This window comes from Lathamus discolor, chromosome 20 (genome assembly GCF_037157495.1).
Source record: "Lathamus discolor isolate bLatDis1 chromosome 20, bLatDis1.hap1, whole genome shotgun sequence".
Lineage (NCBI taxonomy): Eukaryota > Metazoa > Chordata > Aves > Psittaciformes > Psittacidae > Lathamus > Lathamus discolor.
In genome coordinates, this window is record NC_088903.1 from 3,152,730 (window position 1) to 3,179,330 (window position 26,601).

Below are 26,601 nucleotides of genomic sequence, written 5' to 3' on the forward strand. Positions count from 1 at the left end.
CAAAGGCTTCAACCTGGACGGGAAAAGTTTGCGGCAGGGCGGGAGGCCGGAGCCCGGCAGAGCTTCAGAGCTCCCCCCCACCGGCTGCAAACGGCCCGGGAGCCCCGGTGCCCCGGTGAACCGGGCTGCGAGGGGCAGCGGCGCGGACGGGAGCGGCAAACGCAGCCGCCCTGCCCGCGGCACCGGCGGGGAGAGGCAACGGGGCTCCGTCAAGGGGGGGGCACGGAAGGCTCCGCGGAGGAACGCCAGGAAGGGAAACGCTCCTTGCAAACGCCTCGGCAACGCCGGGCCGGCCCCGCCTCGGAATTCCTTCAGCCTCATGGGCAACTTCCCTTGTATTCCCTCCCTGGTCGTGGGGGAAGATGGGGACTTGTGTCCTGCCTCTTCCCTGGGGGGCAAAAACTCTTGGGCTCTCTCCAAAACTCACCCGCTGTGGAGCTGGCACTTGGGGGGCAACGCCATTCCCGTGCCCCCCAGCCTCAAGTTCCGGGGCTGTAGCTTGGAGGATCTCTAAGGACAGCGCCCGGCCCGGAGGAAAGGTTAACGGGCAAGAGATGAAAGCGGTGTGGGGGGGGACCCGGGGAGGGGGTCCGGGACGGGACGGGGGGGTGTTTGCGAGCAGCCCCCTCTTCCCACCGAGCCCCGGGAGCGGGGGTCCCGGCCTGGGGGGGCTGCCCGAGGAACCGGGGGAGGGGGCCGCAGGGTGCGAGAGCGTTTCGGGGGCCCCGCTCTGGTCGTGTGGGAGATGCGATATTTTTGTGGCCGTGTAAGTGCCGGGGGCCGGTGTTGGTTTCCTTTGAGGATGAAGCTAAAGCCTCGGGGGTGGCGATGGACCCCCCCCCCCCCGTACCTGCCTTCCCCATCCTCTCGGTGTGCGGGGGGGTATTCCCAGCGAAGGGATTTAGGATGAACCGCGGAGCTGAGAGCGGAGGAAGGGGCCTCCCGGTTAAACCCGGGAGAGAAAAGATCCAATTTCTCCCTTTTCCTGCAAAAATGCATCGGATTAAACTATTAATAATGACAAACTGAGGGCAACAACGGTGGCCCCGAGCACAGGCACTGGCCTCCGCTTGGGATAGTCCCGGGAAATCGGGAGCCGAGATTCCAAACCACGGCGTTACAGCGGGGCGATGATGATTTCTGTCTGTTTGAGAGACGGGAAGGGAAAAAAAAAAGGAATAGAGCAGGAAATTCAGTTTGTTAAACCAGGATTCTTGGAGAGGAAGTGATTTGAAACTGCTGCGCCTATGTTAGAGAAAAGAAAGGAAAATTAAGGATGAAAACTGAGCAGGAAAAGGGAGGTTTTACAGGGTTTCAGGCCCGGTAGCCCGAGGGCAGCGTTTGGAAAACCTTCCCCCCCCTGCCCCCCAAAGAAATCGGATCCGGAGCATTGGCAGGAAGGGACAGATGGACAATTTGATCCCGACCGAGCTCCGGAGCGGAATGCGGGGAGGAATGCGGGGGGAATGCCTCTCCTCCGCGGAGGAAACCATATCCCAGTTTAACTTTCCTTGCGAACCAGTGGCTTTGTAACCGGCCCTTTTGACTATTCCTGATGTGATTTCCACCCCGCTTTGGCATCAAAGCCCTACGGGTTCTCTGAAGTCCGCTCTGGTTTGGAAAATCAAAGCTGGTGTGGGGGGGGTTTCCCTTTTTTTTTTTCCCTTCTTTTATTTTTTATTGAGGGGGATGTGGGTTATTTTTCCCTCCGTTCTTTGCAACAGAAAATATTCGCAGCCCACGGCCGGGAATCGCTCAACGCCCGCTCGGGAATTTCTATTGTTTCCTTCCAAAACTTGGCTCCCCGAAAACTATAATTAACAACAACAATAATAATAATGATAAAATTCCCTTTCCAGTGTCTTTTGCTGGAAGGGAAAGGGGAGCCCAAGGGGAATCATCGCAGGATTCAATAGGAAAGATCCCGATCGGGCCTGGCCCGGTTTGATTTGGTTGGTTTTTGGTTTCATTCTATCAATGGGTAAAAAAAAAGGGGGGGTGGGGGGAGAGGAAAAAGGCATTTTTGAGGTCAAAGCGTATTTCGTCTCTGTTAATCGCAGTTTTTCTTGGAGACGGGAATTGTTGTTGAAAGCGATGTTTGTTTGACTTGGGTTTTTAGAGGCTTTTTTTGGTTAACTGCGGGTTTTGGTTTATCTCTCCCCCCCCCACCCCAACCTTCCCATGCAGAAAAGGGGGTTCGGTTCCCCCCCAGATATTCAGGTTTTATCGCCGAGGACGCTCACCAAAAAAATCACCCCCCAAACCCCCAAACCCTGCGGGGGGGGCTGTGGAGAAAAGCCGATTTTGGGGAGTTCGCACCTATGAATAAGGCAAATGGGGGGGGGGGGTGGGGCTTACCCCAGGGGTCTCTGCACCCCCCAACTTAGGAAGAGGACATGGAGATGGGGGGGTAACGCTCCCGTTTGCCGTGTAACCCCTGAGCACGATCGCTCGCTCCCGGCCCGTGACTGCCCTGAATCCGGATCGGGTTAAAAATGTATTTTCTAGGAAAAAAAAAAAATACCCAAAACAATTGAAAATGAAATAAAATTGAATTTAAAGGCAATTGCGGGAGGGAGCCGTGACCGCACAAAGCGGCGGCCGCGCTCCGCGCCCGCGGAAAGCGGGCAGGAAACCCCGAGATCCGCGCAGGGAATGAATGCCGATATATATACGTACATATAAACGTATGTATATATATATATATAGATAGATAGATATGTACAAAAGCAGCAACCCCCAGACTCCGCCGCTCCATCTGCAACAGCCAAATAACTCAGGAATTCTTTTTGTTAAGGGATATAAACACCTCGGGAAGCGCGCATGGTGGTGGTGGGGGGGTGTCCCTCCGCATGTGCGGGTCCCTGGCTATTTATCTCAGTGTATATTTGCCTATGGCCGTGTGGGTGTGCGGAAACCACGGCGATTAATTCCTACACGATATGGGGGGACGTGAATCAAGCCGTAGGTATTGATGTGCCGAGCTGGGGGAAGGTGCAGGGATCTGTATATAATGCGGGGGGGGGCTGTAGCAGGGCTGTGAATAACAATATAAAATACCTCAAAACTTGCCATCCCCCGCTTTTGAATGGCTCCTCAAGCAGCAGAACCATCCCATTCCCAGCAAATAGTAATAATTATTAATATTAGCCATAATTATAATCCCCTTGGTTGTTTTTAAACCAGTTTTAAAGGGAATTAAGAGATTTAAATAAAGAAAAGCCAGCTTCCTAGCGATCCTCTAGTAGGAAACTGGAGGGTGGGGGTGGCCTTGCATTGAAAGTAAATAGAATTCAATTTAAAATGAAAAAGAAAGGAAGCCCCAAATTATTGTCAGAAATTGCCCATTTTGCCATCAAAACTGAACAAACCAAGCGCTAGATGGGTAGAAGAAGCAATTCCTCCGCGGGACACAGTGAGCTCGAGGTTCGGGCCATACAAACTAGTTCTGGTTTTGAGCTAAAAGATCAACTCGTACGGCCAGGACAGCGTAAAGGGTATAAAGGCACCTTTCTAAGGAGGTTACTGCGTTGTTTTATCTCCAAACGGGTGCAAAAGAAGCAACAAAAATGTCGATTTTCGTGATTTTTATTTGATTTTAATCTTTTTTTTTTTTTTGCCCCCATAAAAACCTTTGTGTTGGGAGGAGAAAACCGAAAGTATCTTGTAAAAAAATACATTAAATAAAATAAAACTTTTATGAAAGGGCGCTGCTTTTAAAAACGCAGCTTTAGACTCAGGAAAAGAAAATATCTCAGCTTGGATACGGTTGTGGTGCTTTGTAATCCCGGTTTGTGAGGGTTTCTTTTCGGGCTGGGGGGGGTTCAGGGATCTTTGCTCTCTCTTTGCGTTGCTGGATTCAATATTACCCCCCCCCCCCTTCTCGGTTTTAAACTGTCCCTCGTTTCGTGGGTGCTTCTCTGCTGGACCCCCCCGGATCCAGGGATGCTTCTGCCCCCCGGGATCATTCCTCTTTGAGGGGTGCTGTGGGTGGGGAGGGGGGGGGGGGATTTCCCCGGGCTGGGCCCATCCAGCGGCCGATGCTGCCGTTCCCCTAAACCACGCTTTTCAATACAACCACCCAGGGGAGGAAAAGAGCCTTTTCCAGCCATGGATTGGGATTTCTGCTTAGATTTACTGTACCTTTATTTATTTGAAGTTGTTGTAAGTATATGACGATGAAAGTGTTAATTCCTGCGTGCAATATGGAATCTAGGCTGAGAAATAAATACCTTTTTTTGTTGTTTTTTTTTTTTTTTTACAGAACTGGCTGATATTTGGCTTTTTTTTTTGGGGGGGGGGGGTGGGTTGGTGTTCACCCATGTGTGTGCAAGGTGTGGGTGCTCTCGGGGAGTGCTTGCTTTAAGGGGGTGTGTGTTTGTGCACCCAGAACACGTGTGTTTGAATGTGGGTGTGTGCATGCGTGCGCTTGTGTGCTGGGGAGGGAGCGTGTGCTGCTGGTCCGTGTCCAGCTGTGGCCGTGCACATCTGGAGCATGTGCTTCGCAACATGCGCTCCTCCACTTGCCCCCACCCATGATCCTGGCACCCTCCCTTGTCCTGGATCCCCTATCCTGGGATCCCGGCACTCTCCCATGTCACTGATCCCACACGGATCCGTGGCTCCTGCTCCCAGGCATGTTTTGCATGTGCGAGCATGTCCCTGCATGTTTGTGGCCACATCCTTGTCTCCACACAACTCCATGCCCTACATCTGTGCGAAGCAACATGCGTGTGCCCATCACATGTGATTGCACACACATGTGCTCAGCTGCTTGGGGGGGGGTGGTGGTGTTTCCGTGGACAAATTTTGCCTGAAAGCAACATTTTTCCTCGACATTTAATGGAAAATCGATAGCTTTTCCCCCTCTAATTCGTAGCCCAGAGACTGCTCCCCAAACATGTGTTTCTATTTTGAGGGCCTCAGGAGGTAGTGCCCCTTAAGGCAGGAGCACGCCAGATAGAGTTTTAAATCCCTGCCAAAGGAAAACACACCCAAGGAGTGGAAGATCCCCTTGAAGCAGCACCGGTAGAGCCAGACCCCAGCACAACCCCAAGAGTAAATCAGAACGAGCGACCCAAGGACCAAGTGGGTTTTTATCAGTGCAACGTGTTGAAAGGGCCTTAAAGTCTGTTCTTTTGGATGCGAGTTGAAATTCCAACCTGGGAAGCATTTACACAGCTGGGAAGATTCTCTGTCTAAAGCAGGAAAAATGGGAAGAGCAACAAAACGCACCCGCAGTCAGGACCTCATTAGGTATTATTTGATGGCCGCAATAACCATCTGATGCCCTTGGTGCTGCAGGTAAACCCCCTTGAAACTGCCTGACACCCACATCACATCCCAATATCGATCTGCAAAGCACCTCTTTACAGCTTTTTTCCCTCCCCCTCCTCCTTTCTGGCAGGGAGGGCAGGAATCCACGTTAAAATGAATCCCATTTCAATAAAATTTACTATTGGGAGAGGCAAAGCCTGGGAGCAACCGGAGCAGGAGGCAACGGCCCCGCTCCTGCTCTAATCACAGCCAAATGACCCTGCTCTTATTATTATTATTAGCTTTTAAAGAAGGCAATTTAATAATGATGTTAATTATCTGCAGGGACCTGATTGGGGGGGGTTGGGTGGGTGTCCCCATCCCATCTCCCAACTCCTATTTGTGACGGGTTCATCCCCAAACTGAAGTTTGGGGGGGAAGGAGCAAATCCGGAGCCTCACAGCAAGGTGTGGGGGGAGCTGAGCTGCATTTATTTAGTTTAGTGTCAGGGTGTTAATGATAAATTAGATCGCAGGGAAGGGGCTGGTAAAGCAGCAAGCTGGGAAGCAAAAAGCAGCCTAACCCCCTCCCGGGGCCTGGGGTGGGGGGGTTTGAGGTTGGGAAGGGGGTGAGGGATTAAGTGTCACTAAAGGCCTTTCATTTACCGTGTTTACATGTAGTCAATAGAAGAGAATGGACAAGGGTTGCTTGTGAGTTATGGGGCTCTTTCGAACTCGGTATCTCCCTAAAAAAATGGAGCTATGGATGTATCCCTAAAGAAAAGTCTTGGGACGCAATAAAGGGCAAAAAATGGTAAGGAAAAAAAATTAAAACAAAATTAAATAAAGTAGTTAAAAAAAGAAAAAAAAAAGAGAAAAAAAAAAAAAAGGAATTCAGGAAAAAAAAGGGAATTCAAGAAAAAAAGGGAAAGAAAGATCGATACTCCAGCTTCCTGGGAGGGTGGGAGCCCACAGAGCACCTCAGAGGATCCTTCAGCTGTTCCATAGAAATCTATGGGCTCAAGAGGTGGAGTTTAGGCTTTTAGCCATTGAAGGGAATTACCCTAAATGAGGCCAGATGGGCAACTGTGGTCACCCCCTCCTCAAAACCAGGCTGTTGTGGTAAGAAAAGGGGGTTCAGGGGTTGGGTTCTGGTTCTTCCCCTTTCCCCTCATCATCAATCCCATCCTGGGCTGGGGGTGTCAGTGCCAATGGATCCCAACTGTGGTCCAGTTTGCACCCCCCATGACTGGCAAAGAGCACGGAGTCAGGATGGGGTTGTGGCAAAGGGATCTGGGTATATGTGGAGTCAGGATTCATTTCACCCCAATTTCCCAGATCCACTCTCTCTTTTCCAAGAGGATCCAGCCCATCTGCACTCTGGTGTCCACACACTCAGGGTTTTTATCTTGAATCCCACTTTTTCCTATAGTTTTGGCCTCATCCAGGCTTTTAATCAGCTGGAAATAAGTGAAGACATTGCGAAGGAAACTTGGGATCCTGCATGCAAATGGCATATCCTAAAAAAGAAAAGGTATGATCCATCGGGATGTGCTCTGAATTCCATTCTCCCCAAGCAGCTCTGAGTCTCCAGCAAGGGCCGTGCTTTGCTATGGTTTCAAATGGGATAAAACCCCCTCCTTCACTTGAGCAAAGGTCTAAGCTGAGGGATTGTTTTCAAGCGATCTTTAAATTTCTCTTTGGAGATGACCTTGGGAGGGGGAAAAAAAAGAGAGAAATCACAAAATTTTGCTGTTAAATTTAGAGTTTTATGTTCTTAGTTTTAACTATTTCGATGCAATTCGCAGCATCTCATTTGCTGGGGTCACTTTTCCCCATGGATATTGGTAACAAAGGCAAAAAGTGAACTGAGGGCTGGATTTTGGGAGCAGGGAACTCCTTTATGGGACCACCTCATGTCCTCAAGGGTGGTGGGAGCTTGGGGAGGCTGGAGGAGATGCTGTACCCACAGCCTGGTGGGAGGGCAGGGATGCAGCGTGCTGCTGTTTCCTCTTTGCAGCCTGTCTGCAGCTGCTTCCAGGTTGGAAAACCTGAACCAAGGTGGTTGTGGGTGCTGCAGATTTGTCCCCCTCTTCATATATTACCAAGTTTAAAGCCCTTGAGATGAATTGCGGGTGAAGAGAAGGGGAGGAACGTGGTTTTCAAAAGCGATTTTCCTTATGTTTTATTAAATGTGAGAAAAATTAAGACAGGAAAAAGGGTTTTGGGGGGGGGGGGTCTGGTGTGTTTTCTGCACGATAAACCTTTGGTAGGTACTAATACGTGTAGCTGTGTTCCTATGTTGTATGGGTGCTCATGTTCTCAGCCATCACACGGAGCACGTATGTCCACGTGTCCATATATGTAATATACATGCTGTCACAGAGCCCTGTGGTCCAGGCAAGCTGAGTGACGCCACCCCCCCATCCTCCTGCTATATGTATTTATAACATCCCAGGGGTGCAGCTCTGTCTCTCTTGGTTTAAAACAAAACCAGACAGAGTCCTGAGGGTCAAAAGGGAGGTGGGGGAGGGCTTTTCCCTACCTACCCCCAGACAAAGATCCCTTTGAATCTAATCAAGCAGAAAAGAAACCCCTTTCCTGTGTGTTTTTGTATGAGGGGAGAGGGGTTAGGGCTGCCCTGGAAGGGAAAAGGAAAGGAGATCCCATTTTTCCTTTCAACAACGAGATCTTTATACATGTTCTCAAGAAAAAAAAACCAACCCTAAACCCAACCCAACTGCAGCAGTGGAAGGATGTGGCTGTGTTTTCCCAATGGACAAGGCGAAGGTTGGGGTGATGCCTTGGTCTATAGGGGTGTATGCCGGGGAATGGCAGCAGAGGGGTCAGATGATGCTTGCAGTGAGGGTGGGGAGGGAGGGTTTCCAGTGCTTCCACCCTGCTCTGCTGCCCTCGGAGGGTGCCTGGTGAGGCACAGGCCTGCCAGCAAACAGCAGTGATGTCCCACTGCAGCCCATGTGCATTCTCTAGCAACCCAATTTCCTACAGGAGACTGCTCCTGCAGCACATCTGACCCTGTTTCCATCCAGATTAACCAGAAACCCTCACCAAGAGCCTATTTCCTATTGTCTGTTGCCTGCCAAAGCCCAGCTGAAGGGCCCAAAGACCCTCTTGTGCTGGAGGGTGTTTCCTTCCATGCAGAACACTCCCACAGCCTCGTGCTTCTGCTTTGTGATGGTTCTTCTTGATGACGTTGGGCACATCTGGACAGAAGCCACATCCCTGTCCCCTGCCACAGGGTGACTGAGGAGATCCATGCACTGCAGGATGAGGATCCCATTGGGGTGTGATGCAGGATGAGGATCCCATTGGGGTGCGATGCAGGATGAGGATCCCATCAGGATGCGATGCAGGTCTTGCTGGTATCACCCCTGAAACCTCTCAAGCCCAGGAAGTCTTTGCTGTGCCAGAGCTCTTGGGGTCCCCATATAGCAGTGCTGGGGTCCCAGTGTGAGTATACTGACAGCACTGCTCTCTGGGTGCTTTTAGTGACGTCCTAACAAACCCATCCCTGGTTCTTTTGCCTAAGAGCTCATCTCAGTCTCCCCTCTGGCAGGTTAAAGCCATTCCCCTTGTCCTGTCCCTACAGGTCCTTGCCCAAAGCCACCCTCCAGGTTTCTTGTCGGCCCCTTTAGGCACTGGAAGTTGGTCCTCAATGAACCCTGCTCTTCAGCGCAGACAAGGCCTCAGACACTGCTTTTTACATCCTTTTAACTAATACCACACAACAGTGATTTAAGCTGATCAGTACAACCTCCCCGTGTCAATGCAAGGATCCTCATAACCTCGGTGTTTACACTGAGTACGGCAGTGTTTCAGCTATAAAAGCACTTTCAAACTGACATTAACTGCACTGTAACGACATTAGATTGACTGGAGTTGGGTCAAACGCTTACCAAAAGCCTGCTAGAAAGAAGCTGCCCTCAAATTTATTGCCAAAGCGTTAGTGGGGAGCTCTCCTGGCCAGGCTGGGCTCACATAAGCTGGTTTGCACCTATGTCCCTTTGCTGTGTGCAGGTGGGAGCTGCAGCACAGGGGGAACCCTTGGGATCAGAGGCCCCCCCTCTCTGCTTCAGATGCAACCTCTCTCCTGGTGGAGGGAGCCCCAAACTGCTTCTGCACCTTACCCTGGAAGTGCCCAGCTCTCCCTTCCCTTCCCATCTTACTGCACGACTTTTCCTCCTCTGCCTTCTCTTCTCCCCAGGGAACGGGCCGTGCTCTGCTCTAACACTGTTGTGTTTAAAAATAAACCAAACAAGGTATTAAATGAAAGAAAAAGCTATAAAAGCAAATAAAGAAGCTATTATTACTATTTCCCAAAGCCCTGGTCCTGCAGTCCCATCCTCTGCATATTTTCCTGCAACTGCCAAGGAGGATGGAGCTGGAGCACGAAGGCCATTTCCAATCCTATGTGCAATGCAGGGGCTTTAGTAGGGACTGTGTATCTGAGCACACAGGTTTCGGTGTACAGAGAGATAGAGACCAACCCCAGTCCTGCTTAATCCATCATGTAGCAACAGCTTTTTGACTCCTATTTATGCCTTCCTATAAAGCCAGGAGGGACCATGAACATCCTTCTCCATAGCAGCCTTTGCCTTAACAGTGACTATCCGACTGCCTCAGAGCTTTCCAGGTACTTTGGCTAGTGGCATTTCCCTGGGATAGGGAAGAGGAGCCCCCCACCACCTCTCCTCTCTGGATGGGTCCATACAGTGATCTTGGAGATGAAGGATGAGCTTTCCACTGCCTGAGCTGAATTTTGCTCCTCACTCTGCCGGGATTCTGGCTGCAGACCATGGAATAATGGAATACTTTGTGCTGGAAGGGACCGTAAAGCTCATCCATCTCCAACCCCTGATGCGGACAGGGACCCCTTCCACTGGAGCAGCTTGCTCCAAGCCCCTGTGTCCAACCTGGCCTTGAGCACTGCCAGGGATGGGGCAGCCACAGCTCCTCTGGGCATCCTGTGCCAGCGCCTCAGCACCCTCACAGGGAAGAGCTTCTGCCTAAGAGCTCAGCTCAGTCTCCCCTCCCAGGGAGGGTGAGGGCTCCTCACAGCTGGGGGCAGTTTGTTTTCTAGCATGGGAGGGAGACCAGAGGAAGGGTTTGCAGTGTTTAACTTGAGCTGGCTCTGGCGCATCCTCATCCTCCCCACACGGTGGCAATACAAGCTCGGTAAGCGCAGGGGCTGCAGGGGGATGCTGCTGCTCCCGGGCTCTGCTCGCCCAGATGAGGGCTTTTTTGCCCAGAAATGGGTGTTTTTCGCTTGTTTCTCCCGTTGTGCTTTGGCTGAGCTGTGCTGTTGCAGCGGTAAAGGGGGGTGGGCATCATCCTGCCTTTTCTCCGTACAGGGTAACGCGTGGGGGCAAGGGGACCAGCGGTGGGTTTTGTTCCAGGGAGGTGGTGGCTGTGCCCATGGGTGGCAGGGCGCAGGGGTCAGGGATGCTCTGGGGTTAAAGTCTCTCTCTGGCTTCATTCCCCATCCCAGAGCATGGATTTAGCTCCACGGCAAGGGCTGGTCTGGAGCTTTGTGTGAAGCTTCTGAGGCTTCCTCCAAGCAAAGCCCCTGGGGACCCAACAGGTCCCATGGAGCCCCTTGCACACCCCTGCACCAAGTGCCGCAGAGGTGGAGGATTGCTGAGGCCTCATCCAGGCTGGGACCTGCCTTGCTGGGTTCTAGAGGTGAGCAGCTTTTTGGCTACCAGGACTGAGATTTCCAAGTGTTTTCCCACTCTTGATTGGGATAAAAAGGTGTTTTGGAGCCAGTGGGAAACCCACAGAACCACCTGATTACTGAGCCTTTTTTCTTCCTGCCACTTCAAAAACTTTGGCTTGACCTCTCTTAACATTTTTTCCCTATAAATAAAGTGGTGAATTAGAATGTATAATGGTTTAAAGGAAGAAAAATTCCAGCACGTTTCTCTTTGGTTCTTTTCCTTTAACAGGGCAACTTCTCCACCCCAATAGTTTCAAGCCAATGAGCTCCATCTCAACCAGCTGGAATTTTCAATGAAAAATATTGAATCCAAACATTCCCAAACAGCCCAACTGTTAGCAACCAACAGATGCATCCGTGTTCATTAGCCTGGATGCTCATAGGAGCTGAGCGGCATCACTGGGCTGAGTGTGCATCCCTGCTCTGCAGCCGAGTGTTCCTGGTTCTGTGGGCGAGTGTTGGGAACGTGCAGCTCCAATGTGTGTTTCTGGTGTAGGAAATGCTTTGTAATGGGCCTGGTCTGTGCTGTTACCACCTGCTTGTGCTGCCTTTGTGTTTTCCAGCCATTTCCCTGCTGCCAGCCTGGTGCTGTGTCTGGGAAAGGGAGGATTGGCCAGGTAGGATGGGGCTTGGAGCAAGCTGCTCTAGTGGAAGATGTCCCTGCCCATGGCAGGGGTTGGAACTGGATGAGCTTTAAGGTCCCTTCCAGCACAAACCAAGCTGGGATTCTGTGATTTCTTGGAGCAGGAGGGATCAGGGTGGCAGCCACTGTGCTCTTTCATTGCACCCAATACATTGAGCTGGCCTTGCTGCGTTGTTCTGAGTGCTGGAGGTGAGCACTGTGTCTTCACAGCCAGAGGTGGGTCTGCCCTGCATGGATGGATGGGATGGGCAAAGGGAGGAGGGTGGCATCCAGCTCGCAAGAGGGGGATCAAGGTCCTAGGGTGTTTCCTATGGTCAGGGGTGAGTGATGGGGCTCGCACCCATCTCCAGCCCATCACCTCTAAAGGTAGCCACCGCTTCTCTTCACGTTTCACAGGCAGCACCTCGATGCCCATTAATGTGGATGTCTGATGGACCCAGCCAAGCTTCCAGACATCTGATCTGGGGCTGAGGGGTGCAGCCCCTCCTGGTCTGCTGCTGTTCTCCCTTTCCCCCCCACACCCGTGATGCTCCCGAGACAAAAGGCAAACCAACGACTTTTATTTCAAAACACGAAGTAAAATTAACAGGGGAGTGAGGGGGGGCGATGGGGGGAGCGAAGCTCTTCTAAAGAGCACCAAATTGTGTTGCTATGGAAACGGGAGGAGAAGCCCAGTAGCTGATGCTCTCCTGGGGCTCGGGGCTGGCTCTACCAGCCGTGATGTTTTCTCATCTCTCCTTCCTCTCTTTTTTTCCTGCGTAATTGTGTTTTTTTCCCCCTTTCTACCCTTTTGGAAGTTCTCTTGGTGACTTTGCATCGGGTGGCGGCCCTGGCGGGGGTTCTCTGCCTTAGATTTGCCCACAGGGCTGTAGGTAGGAGGCTTCTTCTGCCAATGCCCAGCTCCTGCCTGCTTGGAGGTCGTTCGAGCTGTTTCATTTGGGGCACACAGGAGGAAGAGCCCTCACACCCCATCCTCCTTGCAGCAACTCCACTCTTTAGTGCGGTCTGAAACCAAAATGTGCTTTAAAATCCCCAATTCCCTCCCAAACCTCTCCATGTGTGGTGATGGTTGCAGGCTGTCTGCAGGCTCAGGTGTGTGTCGGGCATATTTAGCTGGGAATAGTGGTGCTTCCCAACAGCTCCCATGGTTTGGATGGCTCTGAGCACCCATAGGTGTAACTCCAGGACCAGCCCTTGGCAGATGCACTTGGAGCATCTTTGGCAAACCCAACTTCCAGCATTTTCCAGCCTAGTTGAGCATCCTCAGTGTGCAGATGGTTTGGGACACTCATGGCTATCGACCCCTGTGCAAGCTGCTGCTCCCAGCAGCTCCTCTCCCAGTGCTGGTGCTGGGTTTGGAGGTGCCATCATGTGGCATCTCTGGGAGTGAGGAGGATGCTCATGTTCTCACTGAGCTTTGGTTTTCTCAGCGTTCCCAAGTCTTGTCCTCCCTGAAGGGAAGCTGGCATGCATGGGAATGGCTGTGGGGTGAGTCCTGCATCATTTGCTCTTGCTGCTTGACGTGTGTGTGTGCCCTTGGCCTTGTAGAAATCCTAAAACTGGGTCAGAGAGACCCTGGGGAGAGGACAAAGCTGTTGCTGGACGTGTGGCTCAAGGCAGGGTTAAAGCTGCAGGCACTGCTGCCTGTAACACAGGGACCTGTTGTCCCCTGCTCATCTGATCAGGTGAGAATCTGCCACCCATCACTCGCCATCATCTCTGCTTGTGCAATTCACAGCCCCAAAGGCATTTCAGTCCAAGCAGGAGGAACTGCAAGCTTTTGACTTCAGGGAACCATTGATTGGAACATCTGCAAGGCCAATTTACCCACTGATGACTCCAAAATCAAATCACTTCAGTCCATGTTAGGACCGGAAAGGGTGTGTGGGTCCAGGGAGGATCCCCCTGCTCCAGGCAGCTGCTTTATGCTGGCTCTGGAAGTAGCTGGCAAAGTATTTAGGGGTGGGGAAAGATGCTGTAGAAAGTAATATTTAATTAGCCCCAAGAGGAGCATTAATTTGCAGTCTTAATTTGAAGTCTTGCCAGAGCCTGTTGTATTCCTACACCGTTTAGCATAAAATAGGTCTAGAAGCTAATTTGTAGGTCACGGTGATTTGATTGCATATGTAGGGCTGTGATAGCCCAGACTGGGAGGCTTTGGGGAGGAGGATGATGGGCTGCGAGCTGGGTACCAATTACCACCTGCCCCATGAGCATCCCTTCCCCATCCCTCACCCCCTTTTCTCCTGTGAAGTAGTGGTAATGCCACCACCCTGCTCCTGGCTTTCCTCATGAGCGTTTGTGAGGTGCTCTGAGCTTTCTGCATGAGTGGAGGTTGTGTTCATCGCATTCCCTTTCTCCAGGCTCTCTGAACTTCTCTGGATGTTTCGTGTCGTCCTGGCTATAACCCAGATTATAACAACTCCGCAGCTCCACATCCTTCTCATGTTGTTGCCCCCGGAGCTTGCTGCAGTCAGCATCCCCCTTCCCTCCCATGCTCCCTCATCAGACTCCGGCCTCGCCAGCAGCTCTTGGGAAGCTGTGCCCAACCTCTCCTGTGTCTGGAGAGCTGTCTCCAGAGAACACTACAGATTTATAGTATAATAGCATCAGCAAGGCACTGAGCCCATCAGAATGGTCCTACCCCCCCCACCCCAGTCAGGAGAGGGGAGTGGATGCAGCCCCTCTGTCTGCAGCCTGGCCGTAAACCACTCCAAAATGCCCAAACAAACAGTCAACCTGGACCCCGTGCCGATACATCCCATGTCCCCTGGGAGAGTCAGGCTCTTCCCTTTGGCCCGCATGAGATAATGCTTGCAGATAGTTCTTTACCCTCTCAGCAAATAGTTGCCAAGCTGCTCAGTGAGGAATAGAGGTTACAGGAGGGAGGAGGTGGCTCTGGTTCGCTTGTTGGGTTTATGCTAAAGAGCTGACATGAAGAAAGAGCTCTTCTTTGAAAAACAAGGGAAACCCTGTCACTGTTAGCACCATTTCATGCTCTAAACTGCAGATCAGTCCTGCTAGTTTCCAGGCAGCCTCTTCCTGCATGTAGGTACATCTCCTGGGATAGATGGAGCTCATCCGTAGCTCTGGATACTCCTGGTATGCTGGGGCAGAGCTCAGCAATGGCAATACTTGAACTGAATGCTCCCAAATGGTGCTAAAGAGTGGTCATGCAAAAAGATGCTGCTTTATAGGCCTGATTTTTTTAACCCCATCTGAAATACTTTGCCAACCCAACAGCCCTTTCCCCCAGGACTCCTTTCCTCCTTTGCCTCTGCACTTTGCTTCCCTTGCCTTTGCTGAGGGTTTCTCCTCCTGGATGCCTTTGCAAGGAGCTGGTCCACATCCCCTGCGGTGACCGGTCAACCACTCCACCCTGCATCTTTGCGCCAGGGATGATGGGTCCCCGCTCTGCACAGCTCTGCACCAGCCTGGATAAGCTTTGCCCATGACAGCGTGTTTCTGATGGTAGGTGGGCTTGTTTCCTTAGGGAGATGCTTTCCCCTCAGAGGCATATCCAGCCTCTGGCGACATGGCTAACAAGGAATTGCAGAACGGGAGAGCTGGAGGGGCCCTTAAAAGGTAATCTCATTTATCCCTTGCCCTGAGGCAGGATGAACTATTCCTATATGATTTCTGACAGATATTTGTCTGCCTTGTTCTTAAAAGGCTCCGGTGATGGAGATCCCACTCCAGCCTCCCTGGCCTGTCTGTCGCAGGGCTCTAATAGACCTTATTATTAGAAAGTTTTTCTAGCTATCTAGTCAAAATCTCCCTCGCTGCAGTTTAAGCCCATTATTTCTTGTCCTTTCCACAGCAGACACAAAGAACAGATTATTCCTGTCCTCTGCTGCTGCCCTTTATGTCTTTGAGGACTTCTCATCACGTCTCCCTCGGTCTCCTCTTATTCAGACTAAATAAACCCTGGTGTCACCAGCCTGCCTGCTGCCTCCTCCCTTTCCATGGGTGACAGTGCTGTGGGATGGGGTTTGCTCAGTCAGCTTCGATGGGTGAAGCTACAGCAGCATCTGCTCCAAGCCAGCAAAGGGCTGCTCACAAGTGGCATTTGGATGTGTTTTCCTTCTGGAAGCTGTGACCTGTGTAGGCTTCCCACAGGGTCACCAGGGAGCTCTGGGGAGGTGATGGTGCCTTTGTGCGATAGCTATGGAAACTGCAGGGCTGGGCTCTGCTGCAAATGCTGAGCCACATCTGCCTGGAGCCAGGCTCAGGACTTGCTGGTGAAGAGGCCAAACGTGTGCTGATGGACCCGTGTTGTCCTCACGCTGGGTGTTTTGTCCTCCTGGCAGAGGAGGACCCAGCTTGGTGGTTGCTGCCATCCTCGTCCCTCCCATGCCCTGGGATGGAGTCCTTGGCACATCTGATGCTTGGCTGGGGATGGATGCATGCCACAGGGATGGACAAACAGCTCCACTGCTGCCAAACCCACTGAGCCTCAGGAAACCTGAAACACCCGCGTGTTCCCTACCTGCTTTATCCCAGATTTCTCCATTCCCACCAACTGCCCATCTCCCCCCATCTTCTGAGCAACTCTGCCTGCTTTTAGCTCCCTGTAGCCACCCTGCAGCCACCCAGCTCCCAGTGCCCTCCATCCAAGTGCTGACCCCTTGCTTAGGCTGCAGCTCCCATTTGCACGGTTGATGTTTAATCACCGACCTGCCTGCCACATCTCTTCCCTCCTGTCAGCACTTTGCAGTGTAATGACTGTTTTGTTCCTGGCTGTCAGCTTTGCAGGAAGCAGTTTGCCGATAATCCAGGAGAGGAAACGTGGAGTTTTTCCACACCCACCCCTCTATTCTTCTGGGTTTCTTAAATATATGTATAAAGTGTGTGGTTTTCAGGCATAGCAATTATTGGTGTTTAAGAGGGTGGGCATCCCCACCTCTTCTCCCTGCATCCCTGTGGTGATGAGCTTGGCTTACTGGGATATGGAATCTTTATCCCCAGTGCTTCAAGCATTTTATCAAAGCATTAAGTGGAGCAATGGGAACTTTGGGGCCTTCTGCACCATTAATGGGAAAAATCACTTAGGGAAGCACCGTGGCTTAGGAGATGCCAGGAGTCCTGGCACCAGTGGAGATGATGCTGGCCCCTCCATGTGGGTTGCTGGTTATTGCCCTGGCTCCACATGCAGGTGGGGAGGATCCTGGTTTCCATCCATCTCTGAATGTAACAGCAGCTCATGCTGACTCCTGTCTGGCTTAGGAGATTCACCACTATTTTGTGGTCCAGCATTATGGTTCACCAAGGTTTTCATTAGGGAAATCAATGAGCCACATCATCCTGGTGCTGCCTTGGTCATTGGAAAAGCATAAATAATGCTGAAGCCTGTTGTGTCTCCAGGGCAACAAGAGCGACCATCAAACAGGTCTGGTTTCTGCGCAGAATACCCAAACCCCATCGTTCTGGTGGGTTCTGGGCTCAATAAACACCATCTCTCTGCTTCTTTGCAGACCTTGGTGGTGTGATTGTTAACACCAGTTCAGTGTAATCAGGGCAGGGCTGGGAGAGCCCCATTGATCCAGCTTTATCCTGAAGTCCAGTGGTTTCTTTGGCTCTGAGGGGGTGAATCCTTCAGGCTAAAGGTTCAGGAAGTAACTTCTGCCACCTGCAGCTGCTCTGTGCAGTGAATGGGCTTAACTTTTCCTTCCATTGAGCCAGGGAAAAATACTTGGCAGGCTCCTTGGCTGTGATGAAGTCTGGATCCGGACTCACCTGCAGCAGCTATTAGCATCATGGCAGTGGCAGGGAGCTGCTTTGCAACCAGGTGTGCTGGATGGATGCTCACCTTGTAGGGCCTGATGGCTATTGAGATGCAGAGGGGTTGTGGAGCTGCAGGTGCTGCTGAGCACCGTGGTCCCAGCTCCTTCCCTTCTCCTTAGTTAATGGCAGCCTTCAGCCCTGCAGGGTGATGGATGAAGGGGAAACAACCGGCCATGGTGCCTGTGTGGATGAGGTTGTTGCCCAAAAGCCTGGGTAGTGGTGTGCAAGCCTCATGCAGTGAGACAGGTTTTCCATGCTACTTGCACAGCCAGCTCTGCCTGCAGGCTCTTCCGTCCCAAGAATATGATTTATTTGCTGCATCTTCTGGCCTCAAGTGGTTTTGAGCAGGTTTATTGGAGAGCTGGTTTCTAGGCAGGTTGAATTAAGGATGGGAGCTTGTAAGCACTTATTTTTCTTTCATCTCCTCCTTGCTCTCTCCCTGCTTGACTCTGAGCTCTTTCAGGGATGACTTCCCAGGTCCTGGTGTCAGAAACTGATGTGAATGGAGCCAGACAAAACCTGACTCGAACTATGAGGGTTCAGCAGGTCCTGGTTTCTCCCTGGTCTGCACCCCCTTTTTGTGCCCAGCCCTGGATGTCCACGATGCTCACGCTGTGCAGGCCAGGCTGTGGTTGCCAGAGCTTGTGCAGACCAAATGGACACATCTCAGGATGATGAGGGTAAACCGTTTCCTCTGCAGACTGGTACCCAGCTTTCATAAGAGCACTAAAAAAGTCCCACAGAGCACAACAGCTTGTGAGAGCCTCCCCACCACCCACCTTCCCTTAGAGGCAGGCAAGTATGGAGAGCCCAAAAATAGAGATGAAGAGTCCCTGAGGAAGCATATGGCAGATGGGACCAGATCCCTGACTATCGGGTGTTCTGTCAGTGCTTTAACTGGATGATCATCCTCTCTGCTTAGCTTTAAAGTATTGTGCTATTCCTCGTGCTGAGGGGATAGACTCTGCCTGTTGGGTTAATGCCTGTGAGGGCTTCTGAGGACTATGAGGACTTAGTGATATAGAAGGTAGATTAGGGAGGTTTCCCCAACATTTTAAAGCTGTGATGCCTTTTGAAGTCTCCTTAAAGGAGAAGCCCCATGGGGAGCAGAGGGGATTAACTGGAGGAAACCAGAAGAGAGCAATCGTGTTGCTGCACCAGAGCATCCCTGGGTTTCATACTGCAAATGGTACTTGAATACTCCCATCCTGTGCTGAAGTTCTCCTCATAAAGCACTCACTGGAGCTTGTTTCCCCCATCTCTTCCTTTTATTTCTTGTTTTCCTTTGCTCGTTGGCTTCTGGAAAGCGACTGATGGCTTTGCCTCCTGGCCAGAGCTGGGTTAAAGGGGGTAAGAGCCTTTCCTGGCTGCCTTTTGCAAGCTGGAGCACAAAGTAGTGTCTTTGGCAGCTCTGAACCGAGTGCCTGGCTGTGAAAGCACAACCCATGGGCTTCCAGGTACCTTTGTGCTGGGCTGCACTGTAATCTGCCACTCCAGCCATCACTTTTGGGATCCAGCTTGTTGGTTCAATGCCCTGTGCCACACCAGCATGGCAACAAAACATGCAATGCAAAGCTGCCGGGCCCCCCTGAGCCCTCCTGATGGACCTGGTGCCCATCATGCATCTTGTAACCCCAAGGGGGGACTTGATGCTGAAGACGGGGAGCAGCTCCCATCCCGGGAATTGCAGCTGGCTCTTGCATGTAGGTTATTAGTCTCTTGCAAGCACCATGGATGTTAAGCCAGAGCAGATCTGGGGCGGGGCTCTGGACCTGTGCATGCAGCATGGAGCAGGTAGGACCACTGCGAGCTGGCTGTGCCAGATGCTCTTGCTAGGTACAAGTAAGCCCAGGCTGCCTCCATCCTTGGCTTTGCTATGGCAGGAAACAAACTTGCATTGAAGCAGTGACTGCATCCAGGATTTAATTAGCTCCAGTTGCCAAGCCCAACCCTGATAAGATCACATTGAAGGTAAATGTGAGTGGTGTTTCTGTCCTAAACAGCATCACATCAGGAAGTCCTTTGGGGCTTAGATGCAGGCAGGGAATGTCGGTGCTCCTGCCCCACTGCGGCATTCCTGTTCTGGTTTGGATCGTGACTTTGTGTGCTTTGGTTTAGTTTTCTAGCTCTGTTCCTTCTGATGCAGCCGATGCTCCCCAGGGCAAGGCACTGAGCTCTTCCCTCTATTCAGGCTGTGCTCTCCTGGTCATGGTCCAAGCCAAGTCCTGTCACATCACTCCTGGCACGGGGCGAGCTGGGCTCACTCGTCCTCTGCAGCTCCCCTTGCATCATGCATTCAACTCCTGCATCCCCTCCGGCTCATGGGGCTGAACATCATCTTCACAGCCTCAAATACCTGCAGCCGGGCAGGCTCCACTCCATCAACCCATGTTTGCTAATTCCTAGGGACTGCAGAGGCTCTTATCCCTGTCGGAGCTATGGATATGCCCTTTCCAGCTGCTATCCTGGGGATCAGCCTGTCTCTGATTTAAAGGTACAGTCTGCAGGCAGCTGCTGCTGCACTTCAGGAAAACAAGGGAAGGAAAAGTCCATTGGAGCCGGTTTCCTCGGGGCTCACCAGCTCTTGGAAATGGATTCCCCACCCGGGTGGCTTTGTGTGCGCCTCTGTCCTCTTACACATTCCAGGGAGTTTCTCTCCGGGTGGAGGAGAGCAGGGCAAGGAAGCTGGGAAGGAGGGTGTGTTCCTGTATAAATCAAATGGAGAAAGCGCCATGAGCACAGGAAGATGCTGCCGCCTTCATAGGGAAGAGGAGAGCCGCAGTCGCCAGCTTTAGCTTTTCAGGAAAAGCTTTTCCCCACCTTGCGCATTTCAGACTTCTCAAAAGTTTTCCTCATTTGCACTGATATGAACCCAAGTTTTCTCGAAATCTTTGCCAAAAATCCTTCTTTTTCTGTGTGACAGGAGAGAGAGAATCAACAATCTCTGAATTGCCAAGCCCGGATCAGTGAGTCAGTGGGAAGCAAGAAGGAAACTTCGTGCGATGCTCCCGTTGCTCATCGATCGCTGTGGAGCACGTCATCCCAAACTGCCTCCCATCGCCGGCCCTCCTGGGGTGAGCACAGCACGGTGCTGGGGGAAAGCAGGCTGCAGGCACGCTTCGGCATCGACCTGAGCATGGCTCTGTTAACCCATATGGAAAGGCAGATCCCTGTAAGCTCCTTAACACCATGTGCTTTGCAGTCCTGGGGTGTTGCTGGAAATGGTACCAAGTCCCTGACTCTGATTGGAGCATGATTGAGCTGCTGGCATTGGGGAGCTCATCCTCTAAGTCTGGAGAACCGTCTAGCAAACCACTGACACATCTCCTATCCCTTCTGACCCAGATTTCTGGTTCTTTCTGCTGCAGAAATAGCCTTCAAACTCACTCTTTTTAGACATTTCCACCTCCCAGCGTGGCTGCCCTGTGCAGGGCAGCATTCACACACATCCTCCCACCCAGGGCAAGCTCCTCTTTGTACCCTGGGTGTCATGGGCAGCACAAGGACCCTCTTGCTTGAAGCAGAGACAATTCTGCTTCAGGAGAGTGAGGACCTGGAGGAATCAAAGTTATTGCTGGCCCCAATTCGATTCCTTCTCCATCGCTTGCTGTTACTTTGGGGCACGGGGAGCCTGTGAGCTCGCTCTATCTCTGCTAACGCCTCAGGACTGCCTCTGTGCTGTCTCCTGGTGGCTGTCTAGCCATCAGCTCAAGCACAGCCATGCTAAATAACATTTAATCCCTGTCTTTGAGTCTTCTCCCCTACCCTTTTCCTTCTCTTTCTTGGCTGCTGCAGACAGCGCTGCTCTGCCTGGGCTGTGGCATTCACCCATGAGCGAGGTGTTAGCTGTGACTCAGCTCTCTCCTTGCTTTTCTCCTTCCACAGTGTCTTAATCCTAACAGTCCCTTTATTTTTGGCACCGGATATTGCCCAAACTCTGCTCTTCGCAGTCCCTTCTCCAGCCCATCGCTGGCATCTCCTCTGCTCCTGTCTCCAGCACCGCAGGGCTGCTCTCGACCTTGACTAATGCTGCTTTGCCCCATGCTGGACGCTGCTGTGGATGCGGCTCTTCAGGTCTGATGGATTTGCTCTTCCCTTTGCTCCTCTCTGCTGCCCTTCCTCCTCCCAACACAAAACAGGTTTAATAAATCAGCTGCTGTTTTTTGCTCTCCTGCCCTTCTACGACCTCTCCCTGCTTGCCCCAGCACGTCTCCTTCCCTTTTAACTGTCAGCATCTGCCTGTGATCAGCCTGTGATCACTCATCTCCCTTGTCCCATTGCTGAACGTCCCGGCAAACACCTGGGCTTTCTCCTGAGATGCCCCAAGGCTCTGGAGAAACCCCCATAGCCTTCTATGGGCTTCCGGATGGCTCCTGTTTCCCACAACCTTCACTAAACCCTGGGGACTAGTAAGATACTGGTGAACCGAAGTGATTTCCATCGTCCATACTAACGTGTCCTTGTTGGGATGAGGGCGGTGCATGGCTCTGCAGGGTGTGGGGACATCCTGCGCTATGGCCTGGCCAGGTTTTCCAGCCTCCACTGACCTCTTGGCTGCTGCTACATCCCCAACATCATCCTAAGGCCATGGCTGGCTTGGTTCAGAGGGCTTTATTCTCTCTGTTCAATGGAAGGCCCTGCCATTGCCACCTACGCTGGGTCTACCGGGGGGTCTGGTAGAGGCAGGGCTGGTGGTATCCTTAGCAGTAAAGGGAAAGGTGGAGCATGGTGAGCTCCAAGCCTGTGCTCCCCCCAGGGTTCCTAAGGCGGGGGTCAGTGCAGGATTTCTTGCCTGGTGAGAGGAAATATCGGTCATCGCTGCAATCAGCAAAGCTGCTCCTTGGGACGAGGAAATCCTCTTAAAGCTGCAGGGAGAACACAAGCCTTGTAAAGCATCCGGCTTGTCTTCCCCTGGAGAGGGTGTGTGGTTGCTGGGGTGGCTCTGTAGGGAGAAGGGAGGCTCGGATGGCTCCTGTGAGGATGCAGAGCTGTTTGTCCTGGGCACAGGTCTGCCCAGTGGCCCCTGAGGACTGTCCCCAGGCAATGGCCAGGCTCTGGGACAGCGCTAATTGTGGCTGAACATCCCATAGAGCAGGGACTTTTGTGAGGCTTTAGGGGACAAAGGGTCCACACATAGCAGAGAAAGGTGCCAAATCTGGGCTGAAGAGGGAGCGGACCTGACTCCCTCAACCTCTTTTCCTTCTCCTCGTCTTTTCTTGCTCTCCTGCTCCCTCCATCCCCCTCCTGCTCGGATGTCCATACATTATGCATCAACAATTCCTTGCCGACACAGCACTTGTGGAGAGAAACCTGGCTATGGGCTGGTGAAAGCTAGAACCTCCTCTTCAATGCTAACCCAGGGAGCTGGCCACAGCCTCCAGACTTGGTGCAATTCACAGCACATCCCACCCTCCTCCTTGCAGCCTTTCCTGGCAAATCCGTGGGGGCAGCCCAAATATCCTGGTTGAGCTGGAGAGACTGGGCTGGGGATTAGGAGTTGGGATCCAGCCTCAGTTCCCTTGTGTGAGCTCTCCCAGGTTCCCCGCAGTGAAATTTGGGCAGGTATAGGTCAGCCCTCCTTGTGTGAGTGATGCAAGGAAGGTCTTGCAGGTGCTTTGCGGTCTGCCTGGTACATGGGTGCCTTGCTCAGCCCCAAAACGTGTCATGGTCACATCTGTCCTCGGTTGCCATGGAGACTTTTCCTCTTCCCAACGCCCAAAGGAAAGCAGTGGATAACGGCAGGGCAGGGAGGTGCTGCTGGAGCACATCACCCCAGGAGCCTCGCGCCTGCATGGCCTCTGCCATCCTGCATCCCAGGGCGCGTGAGATGCAGCATCCCCTTCACAGCTCTGGTCCAGCTCCCAGCGGCTCAGCTCCAGCCACCGGCTGACTTTAGTGGTGTGATGGCGCTGGGTATTGATGCAGAGCTGTCACTACCCGGGGCAATCCCTGCGGATGCAGACATGCGATCCAGATGTGCAGCGATAGGTACAGCTGCTGCGGGTCAGCCTTGATGCCAGTGTGACTGTGGGTGAGTGAGGACCCGGCTCAGACCTTTGCATTTGGGTGGCCACATTAGGGCTGGAGCTCTTTTCCTTTCCTAAGAAACAAGCTGAGTCCAAACGCCCCGACCAAGGCCTCTGCTCTCCTTTGTTGTTTGAACTTCTCTGGTTTCAACCCTTTTCCTTCAAGCTGCTGCAATTAGAGGTTGTCACCTCCTTCCATCACCTGCCTCCGTGGAGGATGGGGTGGTTGTCCCCATCCACGCTCCTGGATTTGCTGCGGGAGGGCTGGGAGACAGGGATCACTCTGTCTTTGGAGCTTGCTGTGCAGACGTGAGCTTCACAGACCCATTCCCAGTGGAAATCAGGCATGGACAGGCTCCGAGAAGGACTGTCGGCTTCCTCACGTGCTCCAGATGGGAAGGGACATGCGGGCAGCAAAGGGCCCCTTCCTGAGACAACAAAATCTATCCGTGGTGGTGGCTTTGCTGATAAGCATCTGCCAATCCATATATTATTTAACTGTTCCTAAGCCCTCACCAGTCACTGGGAATGTGGGCAGCCAGCTCCTCCCAGCTTTATCCCTGGGTGGGAATGCTGGGGATTCATTCCAGCCCTGCAGTATTTCCTGTCTTCTAGATACCTTTTATTGCTTGCCCAAGCTCGTTTCTGGAGCACTCCAGCCTCTTCCTTGCCCTCCCAAAGGGAGGTTTCCATGGGCTGAGGCAGTTGGGGCAGAGCAGGGATGTGGCAACGCCACTTCCTCTGCTCTGTTTTCCTGGTTTTACATTTGGGGAAGGAATAACGTGGATCATAGTTAGAGGATGTAGCATTATAGGTGCGGGGCTGCTCAGAAGTGGGAAATCTGGGCATTGCAGGCACGAGAGTGGGGGTTTAGGAGGAAAGGGATTGGTTGGTGGTGCTCAAAGAGGATATAAAGGCTTCCTTCAGCCTTCCAGGTGGCTTTGGGAAGAAGATGGAGCGTGTCTGGATGGGGGGGGAATGGCAAAGGCACGTCCCCAATCTCTGCGTGTGGCAGGACCGAGCTGCGTGACTGGGTGCAGTATAAATGGAAACGTGTGGCCAATGTGGGCAGGGGCTGGGCATGCGGGTGAACGCCGAGGGGACAGATGTGTGTGGGATGGCTCCGTGTGAAGCTATATTAAACGCATGAGCAAGGCAGACTCTGGTGCTTCAGATGCTCAGCTTTGCTTCCAAGTCTCCCTGCTGAGGTGGGGAAGGGAGAGGGATGGTGCTGGGGAGCAGGGCTGAGCCATAGTGGTCTCATTTTGCTCCTGCCCCTCTCCTGCTTTTGGGATGGGTCTGCAGGGATTGCACATGGGATGAACAGGGTTTCACCCACTAAATCTCTATGGATAGAGCCTAAACCCTTTGGGGGGGTTTTTGGACTAAGGTGCCACACACAGAGCATCAATAGCTGCTGTTAATGTCGGGGATGAGCTCAGAGCAACCCATCCTGTGCTGACACAGGCTCAGGTGATGCTCACACCAATGCTCCCATCAAGAGGTCCACTTCCAGCCTCTCCCGAGCCCTGGGTTCTTGCCTTGGGCGGAGCTTTTATAGAGAACCTGGGGCTTATTTATGTTTCTAGGGGAGGAGGGGGCAAGCTTAGCACTGTCTGGTGTGAAGTACCCTGTTAATGGGGATGAGACTCCCCAGTGAGGTGGGTGGCAGAATCAGACCCTTTTTGATGGCTGCAGAGATTGAATGGAGCTTATTGCTGGGGGAGTTTCCTGAGACCAAGAGGAGGGATGTTGCAGGGCTAATTAGAGCATCCTATTAGCCTCATGGTAGTAAGGTTCTGGGTTACTGGGTCTTCAGGGTGGTTTGATCCAGCTGGGTGCTGACCCTCATCCATCTGTGGCAGGAGCTCCTGGTCCCCAGAACCCTGCTCAGCCACTGCAGGGGTGAACTGCTCTGGCCAGCTTGGGCTGCCCAGCAGAGGAGAGAGGATGAGGATGGTTTTGTGTGTGTTTGGGGAGGGCTGACTAAAGACAAGGAGCACCCAAGTCTCACGTGTGGCGGGTGCTGTGAAGGCCTTTCAAAGGCAAGTGAGGCAACAAAAGAAATGGATGATAAATAATTGAGAGCTGAAGCTCAATTTTCTCCATGTCCAGCCCAGCGGTGAAGGGGTCTTGAGCCCTTTCTGCAGGGCTGAGGGGGTTTGGGGATGGGAGGATGAAACAGCAGCCGAGATGGGGAGAGCAGGAGGTCGAGGAGCCTCTTTTCATCCTTTATTGGGAAGGGAAAGGATGCAGGTCTCTGCAGTGGGGGTGTTTGGGAAGACCCAGCCCCTATGCGATCCCATTCCCTCAGCTCTTGTGTGGGTCCGAGGTGTTGGCTCTTCTGCTGGAGTGCCAGCTCCTGGTGTGTTGTGGCTCCGCACATGGAAAGCCACATTAAATTCCTCTCTCTTGGTGCCTGCAGGACCTTCCCTCTCCTTTCCCCTTCCGCAAAGCCTCAGAAACAAACAGACTTGTGCTCCCGGTTGACTTTCTTCCATGAAACCTTGGATGTTTTCGGGTCACTCCCATGACTTTGGGTGGATCCGGCTCGTGTCCCCAGCCCACTGCATTGACTTCCATAGGGGAGCCCCTGGGGACATGACTGCCCTGCCCTGCCACCCCCCAACAGAGGCACTTGGGGGGTGACAACCCCACCGTGTCCCCAGGACCGGCCTCTTGTGCACGTGTTTTTAATGGGGTTTTGAAAGCAGGAGATTGCCTCGTGGTATCTTGCATGCAAGGTTATTGGAAGGAGACCAGCAAAGGTCCATAACCCCTCTGCTGATGAGGATGAAGTGCTTGTTTAATACATTTTTAGCTTTCAAATATTTCTCCTTAATGTGTTTTTGAAATGACTGGAGCTCTGAAGGGAATATGTAACTTGTTAGGAAATAGATGTGCCGATTAGGCTGCGTTTCAGCTCATTCAGAGACGTTTCACCGCCTCGCTTGGATCTGCTGTGATCAAAACCCCTGCCTCTCCGCAAGCAGGGCCCCCCTGCCAAATGCCTGGTGGCACCAGGAAGCTGTCACAGCATCGCTAGGCTTGGGTTGGGTTGTTCTGGCCCTTCCCAGCTGCACAGTTTTATGTCCATCCCGGATACCCCAAAATGCTTCCCATCTGCTCCATGGCGGCCAGGTTGGCTCCCATTCC

The 26,601-nt window shown here is 52.4% G+C and overlaps 1 protein-coding gene across 1 annotated transcript in view; it reads left to right on the forward strand.

The window, feature by feature from the left end:
• The first annotated feature begins 265 nt into the window (after positions 1-265).
• SRCIN1 (SRC kinase signaling inhibitor 1) overlaps positions 266-26,601 on the forward strand; it is a 98,452-nt gene continuing 72,116 nt past the window's right edge. Inside the window, exons 1-2 of the mRNA XM_065699503.1 lie at positions 266-539; positions 20,343-20,493. Coding sequence (XP_065555575.1) covers positions 363-539; positions 20,343-20,493 — 328 coding nt within the window. The 5' untranslated portion in view covers positions 266-362. The remainder of the gene's footprint in view (positions 540-20,342; positions 20,494-26,601) is intronic.